Below are 17,847 nucleotides of genomic sequence, written 5' to 3' on the forward strand. Positions count from 1 at the left end.
TAGAAGTGGAAAAATTGGATCCACTTTCTGTAAATCAACTCTTGCATCCCTTCACCCACAGTAAAAGAAAATGTAATTTTTTTAACTTTAAAATGAACCCACTGAGTGAAACTTGGCTGTGTTTGAAGAGAAGAACAATTTAACTTGTGCACTTACTAAACATTTGTATAGAGTGCACTTTTGATGTCCATGCATATAGTGCACAGCATGTGATAAAGGTTTGTTAAAATGTCAGAGACACATTGTTCCTTTTACAATAATAAAACATAATAAATAAGCCTGACTTTGAAAATGATATCTTTTTAACACAAGGAAATTGATAGTTTGCACAGATATCTGAATAACACTACAGTTAAAAAGGCTTGTAAGATTTTTTTTAAGAAGTCTGTATGTTCACCAAGGCTGCATTTATTTGATCAAATCTACGGTTTAAAAAAAAAAGCAAAATTGTGAAACATTACAATTTAAAAATAACCTTTCTACTGTAATATATTTTCAAATGTCATTTACACCTGTGATGGTAAAGCTGAATTTTCAGCATCATTACTCCAGTCTTCAGTGTCACATGATCCTTCAGAAATCATTCTAATATGACGATGTACTGCTCAAGAAAAATTATCAATGCAGACAAACAGTCTGCACTGTTGTGGTAAAAAAAAAAAAAAAAAAGATTTATTTGATAAATAGAAAGTTCAAACGAACAGTATTTATTTAAAATAGAAAGCTTTTGTAACATTTTGTACACTTTACGGTCACTTTTGATCAATTTAGTACACCCTTTCTGAATAAAATTACTCATTTCTATCAAAAAGTATTACTGACCCCAAACTATTAAGCAGTAGTTTATGTATTTGGAAAACTGAAGCACAAATCTACAGTCTTTACTACTTATCATCATTTAGAATTTAGGTAAAGCATTGTGTAAAAAGACACTTTGTATTTTCAGATGCTGTAATAAGTCACCCTTTTTTCCAGCATTTTTAAACGCATTGCAAAAAAAGAAAAAGAGAGACAAAAGTTAAAGTAAAGTAATAAAAGTCAAGCTTTTTTATCATTTATTTAATTTAACAAATTAGCAAAGTTATGCTATTTAAAATAGCTTTATATGCTTATTACACTGCAGGGTCAACTACACAGACACATTTTACATACATTTAGATTAAGACAATAAGAAATGTTTTTAGAGAATGCTTTATTTAGTTTAGCGTCTCATTAACAATGTTACAGAAAAAAGGGATTACAGTCAATGTTCACTGATAAACATGATTTAAGCTCATGGAGGCTCTGACTGACTATTAACTTAACGATAAATTAAAATGTCACTTCTGTTAAATACATATAAAGGAGTTTGTGCTGCCATGACAGTGACAATTCACAGTGGCCCATTGCTCATAAAAAAAGAAAGAGACTGAAAGAATGACAATATGCCTATTAATCATCTATAAAATGCTTGCAATATTTAGAAATAGGAGTAAAGGAAGCACTGTAGTACAAAAAAGTAGCTTTCTTACTCACCCAATTCCTTTTAAAAACACTCCCTGAATTCACTATTAGAAGAAGCAAAGCTGAAACTTTCACAAGATGAAGTGGAAATTAATGCGGAGGTCCTCTCTACAAAGCTTTAGAGGGTTCGTACTGAACTCCAGGAGACAACTGAATTGGAAAAGGTTGGCTAAAGCCAAGTGGCATTTTGGTTTGATGAGGCCCAAAAGGACCAGTTTAAGTCCACAAAAAAGGATCTTGACCCTATTGCAATTAAAAACTGCCATGATATTATGTAAAAAAGCACATGCTTTAAATGACTGCTGCAGTAATACATGCTCACACAGTTCAAACAGACCATCTCCAATCCAGTTGTCTTTTAAAGATCAGATTTACTTATTAACAACCAGCTGCTTTCTCCTGATTGGACAGAGTGTTTCTATGGGTGTGATAGCAGCCAATCAAATGACATGCACATTCATGTAGAAGAGTGTATATTAGCAGGTGTGGAAGTAGTGGATTCTCCCTCTAAAGACTATGAATGAGAGTTTGTGTGTCTCACATGGCTTTTACTTTGATCTGCTTCATTTTCATCTGCTTCTTCTCCAGCTTCTTCTGTTCACGACGTTGGGCGGCTTCCTGAATTACAGAGGGAAGATATTTTGTATCGCTTCAGATGACAGAAACAATAAGAGAAAAGATCGGCTTCGTAACACACACACACACACACACACACACCTCCAGGCGGCGCTGTCTCTCAGGATCCTCCTCGTTCATGATCCTCTCCTTCTCCGCTCTCTTCTTCTCTTCACGGCGCGTCTGAGCGGCCTCCTGTCGCTGAGCGTGAGTCTGCTTCAGGAAGTTCTCCTCCACGCGAGCACGGTTTCTGTCTGCTTTCTGCTTCCCCTAAACACCCAGATAAAGTTTTACATTATCTCCCCACACAAATTCAACTTGTTGTTATGCACATTGTGAGTGTGCACTCACCTCTCTGTTGAGGCGGAGCTTCTTGACCTTGTCAATGCTGTAGATCACCATGTTCATCAGAGGCAGCAGACTGTCCATATCTTTGGGAGACGTGTTACCCATTCCAGGCACTGTAAGAGTACAGCAGATTAATACTCTGATAAACGAGGAATGTTTCAGTGTCATGCAAATACAGAAAATTGCCATTTGTGGATTAGGAATTTCACGCACCGTTAAATGTAAACAGCAGTGTTTTCTTGGTCTCAGGCAGCTTTAAGGGCTGACCTTCCCTAAAAATAATTGAGACCATTAGCATTGACATTTATTAACCAGTAAGAGTTCCTCCAACATAATGGAAGAATGTTATAAAAACTAACTAGAAGAATAAGTCAAATTCATGCAAAAAGCCTTACTCTTGCATAACTTTTGGACCAGAGAATTGGTCCGAAAAATGGATGGACTCAATCTTGTCAGCATGACTGTTGAGGTAATGTACCATCTGAAAACAGAACAATAAAAATAGAGTTAAAGTACCGAATCGTGACATTGAGAAATGAAGACATATATATATATATATACATATATATATATATATATATATATATATATATATATATATATATATATATATATATATACACATATACATACATATACATTAAGTAATTTTAGTACATAAATTACTTAAAGGGATAGTTCACCCAAAAATGAAAATTCTGTCATCATTTACTCACCCTCAAGTTGTTCCAAACCTGTATGAGTTTTTTTCTTCTGCTGAACACAAAAGAACATATTTGGAAGAATGTTTGTAACAAAGCTGATAGAGCAACCATTCACTACCATAGTATTATTTCCCTACTATGGTAGTAAATGGTTGTTCTCTCTGCTTCATTTTTGGGTGAACTCTTCAAGATGCTTCAGGAGATTCTAATGAACCAACTGATGTCACATATGGACTACTTTGATGATGTTTTAATTCCCTTTCTGGACATGGACAGTAAAGTGTGCATACACTTGGATTGGATACGCTCTCGGACTAAATCTAAAATATCTTAAACTGTGTTCTGAAGATGAACGGAGGTCTTACGGGAGTGTAACAACACTAGGGTCAGTCATTAATGACATAAATTTCATTTTTGTGTGAACTAACTCTTTAACAATAGAGTCCAGTTAGTCTCATGACTGGCAGACTGATGTTTAGCTCTCACCTTGTTGTCCATCACTCCATCTGTGACTTCTCCCATCTCTGATAAAATTGACAGAGATTCAGGGACGCCATATTTTGACCCTGATTTGGGCTTATCACCACAGAACTCACTCTGTAAAGAGACAGAGAACAAATAAAGTTAACCCAGACAAGTTCCTAGAAACATTAAAACTACAATAAGTTAATACAGCAAAACTAGTGTAGTTTGATTCAAAAACAAACAAACTGTATATATAATGAATCCCACAAAAAAAGAGAGAGCTATTGGTTTGAACCAGTCTGACAAATATTTCTCTGAATGAACACACTGAATCCATCAGTGCTATATGAACAAAAGTGCAACAACATATGGTTTCCAAGCACTAAACAAATTAGGTGCTTTTTACAGCAGTTAAAAGTTAGTAACAGTTGCAATATTTCTTGTAAATATCAACTTAAACATTAATTTAATCAAAATAAATTAAATTGGTGGTATACATATTGATTGTGTAGTAATATTCTCATCAGTGTTCTGTCAGCTTTTACATAGGCCTACTTAAATCTGCATATGTGATATTCACCCCAGGGCGTTATTGAATTTTATAAAGGCCATTTTTTAAAATCTTATTAAATGTATGCATCATCTTTCATGTTAAATTCTTACATTTGATTAATAAATTCAGTCATAATAGTAAAAACACTATAGGCTGTTTCCAATCAAATTATATAATTTAAACTGCAAAAAATACAGCTGCAATAAATAAAGTTATAAGATTGATGTTCTAAATAAAACATGCAATCATACTTTTAAACATAACCGCCAATAGGGGGCAGCAAGTGATTGTCTTCATAAGTGAGTCATTGAGTCATTTATTCAAATGATTCATTCAAATCACTGAATCATTTAGTTTGCATTTAGCAAAACACCGCGCTGAGTGTTGCTTTCCTCTGGAACTATTTTCGTCGGTGAAATCATGGGTGGAATGGAACAAAAAAGGTTGTTTGGATCTAAAATTTAAGTAACTTCATATTGATTAGGCTACTTTGAACTAGGCTACACCATTCATGTTACACAATTCACGATTGCAAGGTCGACTTGTGTTATTAACAATATCATAAATATCAACAACTACAAAAAACTTTACCCCAGTATGTTTCTTCTGTGAGTTTATATTGCTTATATTTGATCTCCACGAATGTCTCGTGCCTCAACGCGACTTTGTTACCAGAGGCAGAGATACACACTCCATAATCAATCGCTGTTTACATTGAATATAATAATAACAACAAAAAATCTCAATCATTTTCGCGTTTCTGGTTATTTTAATATTTTATTTGTCCCAGACAAAGAATGTCAAGCCCTTGGCTTAGGCTACAGACAGCACGGTATTCTCCTGTGACCAATGGTTTGTCTGTATGTGTATTCAGAGGCAGTGAGCAACAGCCTTTCAATATAATAATAAATAACTATGTTAATGCACGATAAAATAATTGTCGGCGTTAATTAATGAATGCGTTAACGCGATAATAAAGCGTTAACTTGGCCAGCCCTAATATATATATATATACACACTGACTTGCTTCATGCAACAATTTGGGATTAAAAACACACATTTGCATTTTTTTTAACTAAAAATAAATAAATTTTAAAAGCATTTGCGCTATCGATCAAAGTTTGGGGTTGGTCTTTTTTTTGTGTGAAAAAAAGTACAGTAATATATTTGGAAATATGATTATATTTTAAAACAACTAATGTCAGAGATTATTCATTTCTGACCCCAAACTTTTGAACAGTAGCGAACATACTCTTTTATATGAATTATGTAAATCCTTTATGACTAACCAGGTCCTGCATCTCTTTCTGCATTCGTGCCATGGCTTTCCGACTCCCCACAGCAAACACAAACGTGTCCATGTCCTCATCATTCAGAGTCACTTTAACTTGCTACGTAAACCGAAGAACGAAAAGGATCAATCTTTTGAACATCCATTTGAGATACTATTTGTAATCAGTCTGTTAATACATCAGTTTATGTGTGCATACCACTTGATCACAGACTGGTCTCATCATCCTGGCCAGCACATTCAGCAGGTCCTGTCTTTTCAGAAACTGCAGAACAAAAACAAAATCGATACTAATGAAACTGAATATGTGCACGAAAACACACCGTTTGATCAAACACACATGCTACCTTAAGCTGAATCAGCATCCCCTCACAGCAAACACGTCCTGAGCACCACAGGTTATAGATGTGCTCATTCTCCTGGTTCAGCTTCCCTGTACTGGTGGCCTCCTTACTGGTACCATCATCCCCTAAAAATAAAGACACATATGAGAGTCAGAGAAAAACAAGGTCAGATTACACACCATAAGAAGAAGTAACAAAGTGGAGCGAGAGTTACACTTACCCACGAGGGCAAAGTTGCTCTCAAGAAGTTCCCTGTGGGAATTGAACCAGGCCTGGGCGAGCCTGCTGTTCTTGTTTTTGCCGATTATGTAGTTCATAATATAGGCAAGAAGACCAGTGACCATCAAGATCTCCATGTAGTAACTCTCCCAGCTGTTCTGCAGGTGTGCTGGGACCTTTAACATACAGGCACACACTCAGCTGAAGAAACCAGAAGTGGCTGTGAAGGTCAAATGCATTTTTTTTTGTACCTCTCTGTATATAAGAGTGTCTTTGAATGAAGGGTTGGTCTTCTCGTAGCCCTCAAACTCCTCATTGTCATATTTGCTATAAATGTCTTGATCCTGTAACAATGATCAGATTAGATTAAATCTTTCATTCACCTGGAATTGTGAAAGGTGATAAGAGTGGCTTTTCACATCTTTACCTGTGCGTCGCCATCTTCAAACTCATCTTGGCCGTCTTCATTCTCCACTGTGGCCTCGTCTTCATCGTCCTCTATTGGTGTGGATGAGGGGGCTGGCCGTGGGGGTGGCTCTTTCTCCACAATGACTGCTGGGTCCTCATTGACATCCTCAAACTCTGCAAAATCATTGTCATCAAACTCAGCAATGTCCTCGCCATCATCAAAATCATCATTGTAGCGCCCCCTAGTGTCCGGCAGGGCCAGCAGGAGCAGCAGGGCTGGAAGGAGGAAGACTAGGTGCCTCATGGCTCAACCTGCACAGTAAATGACAAATTAAGTGAAATCATGTTAAGTCGAGAAACAAAAAGTATGATCAAATGTTCGGACTTTTAAAAGTTAATGTGTTTTTTTTTTTAAACAAAAATTATGCTTAACAAGGCTCAATTTATTCACAGAAAAAAAGAACTATGGAGCACCATCCGTGACGTATAAATATTTAAAAAAAAACACTTTTTAGAAGAAGAAGAAGTTTTATTTATATATATTTTTACTATTTTGCTCCCTTCATTTACGTAAATCGCACAAACAACATAACTGTTCTATCGTTATACTAAATTATGGCCACATTGTTATAACTTATTTTCTAGACTTAGTTAAATCAAAACAAGGGAAGGTAGCAGTACATGAATTTTTATTGGTCCCCTTTTTGCTGCCAAAACAGCCCTGACCACTGAAGGTGTGATGTGGTATTGGGCACTAAGATTATAGCAGCAGATCCTTTAAGTCCTGTAAGTTGAATGGCAGCTATCCATGTCCCATACACAACAAGCTGAGATGCACTATGTATTCTGACACCTTTCTATCAGAATCAGCTTTAACTTCTTGAGCAATTTGAGGTACAGCAGCTCGTCTGTTTGATCTGACCGCACGGGTCAGCCTTCACTCCCCACGTGCATCAAAGAGCCTTAGCCGCCAAGGACCCTGTTGCCGGTTCACTACTGTTCCTTCCTTGGACCACTTTTGATAAATACTGACCACCCCACAAGAGCTGCTGTTTTGGAGATGCTCTGACACAGTCATCTATCACAATTTAGCCCTTGTCAAACATGCTCAAATTCTTACACTTGCCCATTTCTTTTGCTTCTAACACATCAACTTTGAGGACAAAATGTTCATTTACTGCCTAATATATCCCACCCACTAACGGGTGCCATGATGAAGAGATACTCAGTGTTATTCACTTCACCTGTCAGTGGTATTAATGTTATGCCCGATTAGTGTATCCATCCATGTCGTGCATAGCTCTGTAAAAAAACTGTGTTAAACTGTGTAAAAAAACTTATTTTAAATTGTAATATTTCACAGAATTACCATTTTAAAATGTAAAATATTTTTGATGGCAAAGTTAAATTTTCAACAGCAATTATTCCACACTTTGGTGTCCCTTGATCCTTGGAAATCAATTAATATGTTGATGTGCTCAAGAAACAATTCTTCATATTTTAAAATAAAAATATTTTGTAGCATAATAAATGTATTTACTGTCACTTTTGATTCATTAAAAATATACTTGCAGAATAATAATAATTTCTTAGTAGTCTAGATAGTATATCCAACCTTATTAGTTGGTACAGCATAACATGAATGTTAATAGTGTAAACGAACAAAGAGTAAATGTATGACAATAGCATAAGACGGCCTTATGGATTATGGAGTGTATATACAAAACATTTCCCCCTCAGTGATGCCTATAGTATAAATGCTGTATGTTATAGTCAGCTGTAGTAAAGACAAACAAGACTGAATGTTTGGTTCTCAACTAATACCAAGAAAACTAATGTTTACACAGTAAACGAGTCAAGCTTAAAACACATTTACCTGTCATATTTCATATTAAACTTTAAAAAAAAATAATTATTATTGCCAGTTATTTTAACCTAATGTCCAACATTACTGCAAGTATGGCATTTATTAACAAATAATAAGTAATGGTTCATCCATCAGTGTGAATACAGATGAATAATAAACAGCAGTTATGTGCAGTTAACACACTTATAAATGGAAGGAATACAGATGTGAACTAGTTGATGATTAACAAAAGGGTTAATAGATTTGATAAAACGGAGAAACCGACAAAGATCCAGCATGAAGGGGGAGGGCAGTCCGTTTTTTGAGTCTTATCATCAAGGCATAAGCCTCAGATCTTCAATAAATGAGTGTGTTCTAATTGGCTGAAAGTCTTTAAATCACATGGCAAAGCCTGATTGGCCATTATACACTAAGCTGATTCACTCTTTTCCTATGGACTTTATAGACACTAACCATCTTATGAGATTATGCACAAGCACAACCCAAGTCATCTATACAAATTCAATCATATTTCATTTGTGAGGCTATGTTTGTAAATTAAGCCTAAAATACTAAATTAAGAACTAAAATGTAATACATATGAAAAACAGGAATTTATTACAAGGACTTTAGGAGCCCAATAGATTAAATTTAATTTCTGCCCTGGTTTGAGTCCATATTCAGAATAACTGACACTAAAACAGGCATCCATTCCACTGTCTAAATCCTGATTTAATATAATCCTGATGCCAATATAGCTTCTGCCAAGACGAGTTGCATGCAGCTTGTAATGTCAGTTAACAGCTTTAACCGGGTGTCAGGTCATGCTCCACCTGTTACAAGGCTGGTATTGGAATAAGTAACGTTGCTTCAAATAGTAAACCCTAGAGTCAGTTGACGGGACTGTTTTTAAATTGAAACCCAGTTTAACCTCAACTCGGAACAACTCGTCGTAGCAGCCCAAATTCCTCACTAAATTAAAAATTTGTATCTAAACTCCTAAAAAAACTAAATACCAGACACATTTGTGTGGGTGTCGTGTCAGATATATCAGGCAAATATTCAAATCGAAGGAGAAAAGGCTATTCGGAGCTGTCTCTTCCCTACCCCCCATGAGTCCTGCTCCATGATAGCTCATTAGCTCATTAGCCCATTAGCTCGCTAGCTGTGGCAGCTACGCGATCAACCTCAGAAACCCCACGCGACATTTCTGCGCCACTGTGGATGCGTCGATCATTTCACCTCACCGGTTTAATACGAAATGTCATCGATAACTGCAAAAAAACACGCAGACGTACCTGTAAATGTCGATGTTTCCTTCAGTGGCTAGCAGTGTGTGACAGCAGCTGTACCCCTCACAGGAGAGGAGAGGGTCATCTGACAAGCTCTACCCACAATTCTTTGCGAAAAGATAGGGACGTTTGGTGCTCTGCAAACCTTAACATTTTTATAAAGACACATTTAGAAACAAATACTATTATAATTATTAAGGAAATTTAGTTAATTCAAATCATTAATAATGACACATTTGCTCCTGCTGAAGTAGATTTTTGTGGATTCTGCTTAAAAGAGCCCATTTAAAAAAACATGTTCACATTGCAGTTCTGGCAGGATATTTACATACAACTAGATGTCGTGGTTTCTACGTTATTCCTATATGGGTAAATATCATATTATAGGCCAATAGAATAAACCCTCTTAACTTGAAAGTCATGTCTCTTTTCTTCTAATATTTTGTACATGCTTACGTTGTTTTCCTCTCCTTGTAACCTCCCTTAAATGTCTGAAGTTTATGCTTTTGTTTATTGTAATACTGAATATGCTAGTGTTTCTTTTATACACATGAACATGTTTAAGCATTTGCGGCTAGAGATTTAATCACATGTTATTATTCATTTATGCATATTGTTAAATACTTGAGTTTGTAAATTGATATTGTTTAATTTAAATTAAATTATGGTGCTTTGATAAATTATTAACAGTTAATAATTAATTGCAGTTGCGTTTTAGACATTTCTGCTTTATATGTCCATATTTGTTAATCGGGAATCCATATTTGTTATCGGCCATTGTTTTACATTTTATTTTATTTTTTGTGTTATTTGGCGTTCAATTTTATTTTGCTTTTTTATTATTATTATTATTATTTTTTTGGTGTTGTTGTTGTTGTTGTTGTTATCTATCTCTTGAGCTACAGTTATGCTGTACACTTCGTTGCTTTTCAGGGCTGAAGGGAACGGGGAAATTCAGAAAAAAAAAACCTTCCCTATATGATGGGAAGTAAAATTGTCAACTAGCAACATAAATCTATAAATAACCCTAGCGCTCAGCACCCATTTTCTATGAGGGACTTTTATTTTGAAACACACGCATCCTCCTCTCAGATCAGACCAAATGCGCCGTTGAGCGGTCGGGCCTATTTAGGGCTTTCTAAAGTTAGAATTAAAGCCGTTGGGACTAAGCAAAACCATGGACCTTTAGCTACACACAATCGTGAATATTTGATGGTAATCTGTGTGTTTGACTAAGTCGTTTTGTGTCGTCGCAGAGCGCAGCTCTTTCGTTTTCGCGGCCGTCGCGGAAGGAGGTTGTTATGACATTCTCTTTGTCTCTCGCTGCACAAACCCGCGACCATATTTCTTGCTGAAAGAGCCTCTTTCAGCGATCGGTGCAAATCTAGCTATTCGTAACGACCTAATTTGTACTGGTTTTCACCGACCTGATCGAGGGGTTGAAACATGTCGTTACACGGTAAACGAAAAGAGATCTACAAATACGAGGCGCCATGGACCGTCTATGCCATGAATTGGAGCGTCAGACCCGACAAGCGCTTCAGGCTGGCGCTTGGCAGCTTCGTCGAGGAGTACAACAACAAGGTAAACCGCTGTTTGACATCGAGATCCCATATCGCTCTGCATTGTATCTCTAATTTGTTCTGTCTTCTTATGCTTGCGGACATCCTATCAGGTAGAGAAGTGTACTTGAAGATGTATAATACCATGGTGGATACAGATGAACGGGATTTAAATTAAGTCGTCCTGTGATAGAGTGTCTACCATGGATGACATTTATAGAGCACACCTGTATTACTTGGACTGAAGTCATAAGTGTTTTTGCTCGATTGCTTAAAAATGACTAACTAAACTGTTGTTTTGTGTCTTGTTTGTGGTTTGACAGCTGTCAGAAACTCGTGCATCTTGAATCCAGTAGATTCATTGTGATGTGGTCATTGCTAAATCAGCTGTTTATTTTGTGATGTTCAGGTCCAGCTGGTGGGTCTTGAGGAGGAAAGCTCAGAGTTTGTATGCAGGAACACTTTCGATCATCCGTACCCCACCACCAAGATCATGTGGATCCCCGACACCAAGGGCGTCTATCCAGACCTGCTGGCCACCAGCGGAGACTATCTGCGCATATGGAGGGTACGCAGGGGAACCACGTAGACCCTTTCTGTTGCACATCAGATTGTAGTAATGACTGACTGCACTTCAAGACAATGTGGGATGAAAATGGACCCTATATAAATGTTAATGCATGTCCCTGGTCTTATTGTGAACATTCATTGATGCACAACCTTAATCCCTAACTTTACCTCTTTCCCTCTTTAATAGCAGCAAAAGTGTTTTGCAATAGAACACATGTGCACTAAGTACAAATGTATCTAAAAAAAAGTTTAATTTAAGTGCATAGTAGAAATCCAAATGAAAAAAAAACAAAAAAAGTTTTATAAAAAATGTACTGACTTAATTATATGCTGTTCCTCTGATACAACTTTCCTTTTACCTTTATGAACATGTTCTATTGTCGTGGCAAACTTTCTGCGAACATTGTGGAATGTAACTGACTTTTTTTTTTTTTTTGCTGAATATTGTTTCACTCTGAAATGAGTCAAATTACAGTAGTTGTCAATCACATTACACATTAACAGTGACATATCTTATGATTTAAAGGACGATTATTGAATTTAAAGTGAACATGAAATGTTCACAACCCATTTTACTCAGGACTTGATTGAATCCATCTGTAACTGATTTCTTGGTTAAATGTCTCATATTTCAAAATGAATGTGCCCTGATGAATTGTTCAGAATAAGACCAAGAATGTGTATTAAGAAAGTAACTAGTCAATATGAATTTAACATTAAATGATCAAAGACTCTAGCTTTAATACTGTAAAACAGAGCTGTGGAAACACAAACTCAGTACACTTAAATAAAGTGAGTGAACTGTCTGTATCTTGTCAGGTGAATGACACAGAGACTCGTCTGGAGTGTCTCCTGAATAATAACAAGAACTCTGATTTCTGCGCACCTCTGACCTCTTTTGACTGGAATGAAGTGGACCCCAATCTTCTCGGTAAGAGAATGTGTCTATATGCAAACTCCACAGAAACGACTCGAGTCTTGGCTCAAACTGGCGACACTTCTCGCTGTGAGGCAACAGTGCTGCCCATTGAGCCACCAATAGTATAAAAATAACTGTTGTTTGGTAGAAAATGTATGTTTGGTTCTCAAAAGATCATCAGGATGTCGTCATGTATTTGTGTTTCTGTGTTTTTTTTTTTAGGCACTTCTAGTATTGATACCACCTGCACGATCTGGGGTTTGGAGACAGGACAGGTTCTGGGAAGAGTCAACCTGGTGTCAGGCCATGTCAAAACACAGCTAATCGCTCATGACAAGGAGGTGAGGAAAAACTCGCCTCAGGACTTCATATTCTTATCTTTGAACTGGAAGGCCATTTTCCATCACTCTACATTTGTGTAACTGTCTTGGTATAAATCAAGCTTTTTTTCTATTGCCTTCAAGGTGTATGACATCGCATTCAGCCGTGCGGGCGGCGGTCGTGATATGTTTGCATCTGTGGGAGCCGACGGATCCGTGCGCATGTTTGATCTGCGGCACCTGGAGCACAGCACCATCATCTATGAGGACCCTCAACACCACCCGCTGCTGCGCCTGTGCTGGAACAAACAGGACCCCAACTACTTGGCCACTATGGCCATGGATGGCATGGAGGTCGCTCTTTTAGTAGCTATTATTTTATTAGTACATTTGTCCTCATCTTTTTTCATGTCCCTCACTTTTTACTTTTGTATTATTGTCAGGTGGTGATTCTGGATGTGCGTGTGCCGTGCACGCCAGTGGCTCGGCTCAATAATCATCGTGCCTGTGTGAACGGCATCGCATGGGCGCCACACTCCTCCTGCCACATATGTACAGCAGGTTAGAAACCAGCCCATTCACATACACCCAGTACTGTGTGTCTGTGTGTCTGTGTATACACACGCACACATATATACATACTCATGCACATTCACATACACACAGACAAGTATGGGTCAAAAGTTTGGAAATATTACTATTTTGAATGTTTTTGAAAGAAGCTTATGCTTTTATGCTCATCAACCCTGCATTTATTTGACCATAAATGCAGAACAAACAGTAATGTTGTAAAATATTAGTACAATTTAAAATAATGGTTTGTGAATTTTCAGCATCATTACTCCAGTCTTCAGTGACACATGATCCATGAGAAATCATTGAATGGTCAGAATGTGTCATTTCTGTTAACCTTAAGGGGGTCGCACACCGGACGCGGAGCTCGGCGGCGCGCCGCGCAGCGTCTCTGGTATCGCACACCGGACGCGCACATTCTAAAAGGATTTTAAAAGGCTACGTTTATTATACATTTCCCCAAAATATGTTTAGACTTTATTCAAGCTGTTGAACTCAGAATGGAAAACAAATGTGGCTTGTAGCAAAGGTTGAAATCAGTATACCTTAACGATAATATACTTTTAATATAAAGCCTTGAAATGGCGCTCTGTGGCGCGGCAGGATTTAGAACAACTTCCTGAGTCGCCGCGGACAGGCGCCGAATGCCGCCACCGGTGTGCGTACACTCATTGAAAACCATGTGTTCGAATTTTAAAGACGTGGTGCGCCTCCGAGCTCCGCGTCCGGTGTGCGACCCCCTTTATTGTTAAGAGGTTTTTGTTGCATCAGTATAAAGGCTCGTTCACACCAAGAAACAATCGCTGTAACGATGTCTATGTTAGGGTTCACACCAGTGAACAATATTTCTATATTTATTCCATTTATTCAGCCAGGCTAAATCGTTTTGAAAGTGATTCCATTGAATTTGTGTCTATTTCGTTATAGTTGTGATGTGGACTCTGCTAATCTTTTATATTTAGAACTAAACCGTTATAGTTAACGTCCTTGGTGTAAATGGACCTTAAAGGGATAGTTCACCCAAAAATGAAAATTCTGTCATTTACTCACCCTAGAACAAAGAAATTCTTACAGGTTTAGAACAACTTGAGGGGGAGTAAATGACAGAATTTTCATTTTTGGGTGAACTATCCCTATAAGACTGTAGCAGCCGTGACAGTGCTGTTTCATTATAAGTCTTCTTTACCTGGCCCCCCTTTTCTTTTAAATCCCACTGTAGCGGACGATCACCAGGCTTTGATTTGGGACATCCAGCAGATGCCACGGGCCATCGAGGACCCCATCCTGGCCTACACGGCAGAGGGAGAGATCAACAACGTACAGTGGGCCTCCACTCAGCCCGACTGGATCGCCATTTGCTACAACAACTGTCTGGAGATCCTGAGGGTGTAGAGCCGAAGCTTAAAATGCCCCTCTGCCTCCTGTGTGGGGCATTGCTGGAAAGGGGTCTTCAATAAAGCAGAGACTTGTTTTCTAAAGTTCCTGAGGTCTAAATGTTTCAAGCGGGAAACTATATGAACGGGCCTATGGGAACAACGGTCTGAACAATGTGTGTACAACTTTTGTCTGGGAGAATGAGACTGTGTGAATGAGTATCTGTGTTTCTGCACAATATATTGGTCTGTTTTCCTACCTGCTGGTGTCCCAGAGTCCTCATTATGGAATCTTAAACACAACTGTATTTACTATGATACATGGCCATTTGTGTTGGGAGAGATACATGTTTATTCAGTTTGACCGGTAAAAAACAAACAAACAAAAAAATAAATTAAAAAAAAGCAAGTAGGATTGTAAAGATTTGCCAACATGGACATAAAAAACAACCATTTTATTAAGATGTAAGTACTTGCTTCAAAGATTGATATAGTTTTAAAGAGCCTCTGAACTTCAGATCCTACTTTTTGTTTCAGGAAGGTGCCATTTTTTTTGTAGCTTTGGAAACTGTTAAATACTCTACTATGGGGATAAAATGCTTGACGTCACTGCAAAAAAATTATAATCGTTCTTCAGACATGCTCACGACTCGCATAGCGGTTAGTTGACGTCAGTGTTTGAGCAAAATGTCTTTTCATTTAAAGATCACAAACTGTGAGAAAGCTCATGTTATAGTTTTCCCCATCTCATTTTTCAAAATAAGTCAGTCCCCTTTCAGCATGCTTGTGCTTGAAGTGAAATGTGTACTGTATACATATATAAATATTATGTACAAGGTAAGACAAGGTAGTGTCACTTTTCCCGAAAGATTTTGCATCGCAAGTCATTTGGTCTGTTCATGAAATTGTTCTGTTATGCAAATATGATGTAGTAGTAACACCATTCTTTTCGATCAAGAACGAAGTCAAAAGTGAGTTTGCAAGGCTGTTTGGGATCCTCACTCTCTTAGATGGGGTGTTTATATGTAAGTAGTTCTGTGTGTGTCCAGCCATGATGCTTTTTTATTAATAAACTCACTTAATAAACTCTTGTTCTTTCATAAAGCTTTCAGTTGTAATTCATCATGACTAACATTTAGGGTTGCACAATATTTCAGTGGCATATTGGTGGATATTACAGATTTGTTTTATTTGGTTAGATATTGGATGTTTAATAATGCATGCTCATTTCTTTTATTTCGACTGATTTTAATTTCTATGATCTTAACTCTTATGGTAATAATTTAATAACACTGTTAAATTTAATCTTTGTAATCTTCTTAAAAATTATATAAATGAATCTCTATTTTCCATAGTTCATTAGAATGTTGTAATGCCTGAGTTCACTTGTAACATTTAAAACATTTTTATTTAGATAAAATAGTAAATGTGTGCTGAATATACACTACCGGTCAAAAATTTTAGAACGGAAAGATTTTTTAATATTTTTTAATGTCTTCTGCTCACCAAGGCTGCATTTATGTTATTAGAAATACAAAAAAGCTGTAATATTGTGAAATATTATTAAAATATAAAATAACTTTTCTATTTGGATATATTTTAAAATGTAATTTATTCCTTAATGCAAAGCTGAATTTTCAGCATCATTACTCCAGTCGTCAGTGACACATGATCCTTCAGAAATAATTTTAATATGATGATTTACTGCTCAAGAAACATTTATGATTATTATCAATGTTAAAACAGTTGTGATTTTTTTAGGATTCTTAGATGAATAGAAAGTTCAAAAGAACAGTATTTATCTGAAATAAAAAAGCTTTTGTAACATTGTACTACCATTTAAATGTTTTGGGTCGGTAAGAATTTTATTTTATTAAACATTTTTTGGGGAAATAATTTTAAGAAATGAACACATTTATTTAGCAGGGATGCATTAAATTGATCAAGTGACAGTATAGACATTTATAATGTTGCAAAAGTTTTGTATTTCAGATAAATGCTGTTCTTTTGAACTTTTTATTCATCAAAGAATTCTAAAAAAAAACATTTTACAAATTTAAACATTGATAATAATCATAAATGTTTCTTGAGCAGCAATCCTCATATTAGAATGATTTCTGAAGGATAATGTGACACTGAAGACTGGAGTAATGGAGTCAGCTTTACGTTACAGGAATAAGTTATTTTATATATGAATAATATTTCTAAATATTACAGCTTTCTTTTTTTTTTTTTTTGTATTTCTAATAACAAATGCAGCATTGGTGAACAGAAGACTTCTTTAAAAACATTTTAAAAAATCTTACAATTTTAAAACTTTTGACCAGTATTGTGTATATACACTCACCTAGGGATTATTAGGAATACCTGTTCAATTTCTCATTAATGCGATTATCTAATCAACCAATCACATGGCAGTTGCTTAAATGCATTTAGGGGTGTGGTCCTGATCAAGACAATAGGCTTGTTCGAGATCCATCGGTGCTGTGCAGACCGATCGGTTTATGACAAAGTACCGCGAGAGAGATTCAAAAGCATAAGAAGTAGTTTGCTCTACAATCGTTCTCGCGGTACTTTGATGTCATATGCTGATAAGTCTGCGCAGCGCCAATGGATCTCAAACAAGCCTAATCTCCTGAACACCAAACTGAATGTCAGAATGGGAAAGAAATGTGATTTAAGCAATTTTGAGCGTGGCATGGTTGTTGGTGCCAGACGAGCCGGTGTGAGTATTTCACAGTCTTCTCAGTTACTAGGATTTTCACACACAACCATTTCTAGGTTTCAACTGGGCATGGTTTAAATGCCACGGCCTACCTGAGCATTGTTTCTGACCATGTCCATCCCTTTATGGCCACCATGTATCCATCCTCTGATGCAACCCGATCACACATAAATGCGTATAAATAGTACGAGTGTGCAATGTCGTGGAATGTATACGC

General features: G+C 36.8%; 2 protein-coding genes across 3 annotated transcripts; one reads left to right on the forward strand and one right to left on the reverse strand.

Annotated features, from left to right (window-relative positions):
• Nucleotides 1–1,175: 1,175 nt before the first annotated feature.
• On the reverse strand, nucleotides 1,176–9,733 carry ccdc47 (coiled-coil domain containing 47). Its single transcript, XM_067415898.1, has 13 exons — nucleotides 9,595–9,733; nucleotides 6,470–6,762; nucleotides 6,294–6,386; nucleotides 6,044–6,218; nucleotides 5,827–5,948; nucleotides 5,679–5,744; nucleotides 5,478–5,579; nucleotides 3,657–3,767; nucleotides 2,862–2,947; nucleotides 2,680–2,738; nucleotides 2,470–2,579; nucleotides 2,221–2,388; nucleotides 1,176–2,121 (listed from the first exon to the last, which is right to left on the reverse strand). Exons 2-13 carry the CDS (start codon nucleotides 6,752–6,754, stop codon nucleotides 2,041–2,043), a joined length of 1,458 nt encoding a protein of 485 aa, XP_067271999.1. The 5' UTR covers nucleotides 6,755–6,762; nucleotides 9,595–9,733; the 3' UTR covers nucleotides 1,176–2,040.
• A 924-nt stretch (nucleotides 9,734–10,657) lies between these two features.
• dcaf7 (ddb1 and cul4 associated factor 7) lies at nucleotides 10,658–16,009 on the forward strand. Of its 2 annotated transcripts, none has more exons than XM_067415921.1 (7): nucleotides 10,658–11,172; nucleotides 11,560–11,718; nucleotides 12,540–12,651; nucleotides 12,862–12,980; nucleotides 13,104–13,313; nucleotides 13,403–13,520; nucleotides 14,752–16,009. In XM_067415921.1, the coding sequence occupies exons 1-7, from the start codon at nucleotides 11,035–11,037 to the stop codon at nucleotides 14,922–14,924; spliced, it is 1,029 nt and encodes a 342-aa protein (XP_067272022.1). In that variant the 5' UTR covers nucleotides 10,658–11,034; the 3' UTR covers nucleotides 14,925–16,009. The 2 variants fall into 2 exon arrangements, with proteins under 2 accessions (XP_067272022.1, XP_067272011.1); XM_067415910.1 differs by having other exon boundaries at nucleotides 13,403–13,519; nucleotides 14,748–16,009.
• Nucleotides 16,010–17,847: the final 1,838 nt, after the last annotated feature.

The sequence above is a fragment of the Pseudorasbora parva genome, chromosome 2 (genome assembly GCF_024679245.1).
Source record: "Pseudorasbora parva isolate DD20220531a chromosome 2, ASM2467924v1, whole genome shotgun sequence".
In the NCBI taxonomy this organism is placed as follows: domain Eukaryota; kingdom Metazoa; phylum Chordata; class Actinopteri; order Cypriniformes; family Gobionidae; genus Pseudorasbora; species Pseudorasbora parva.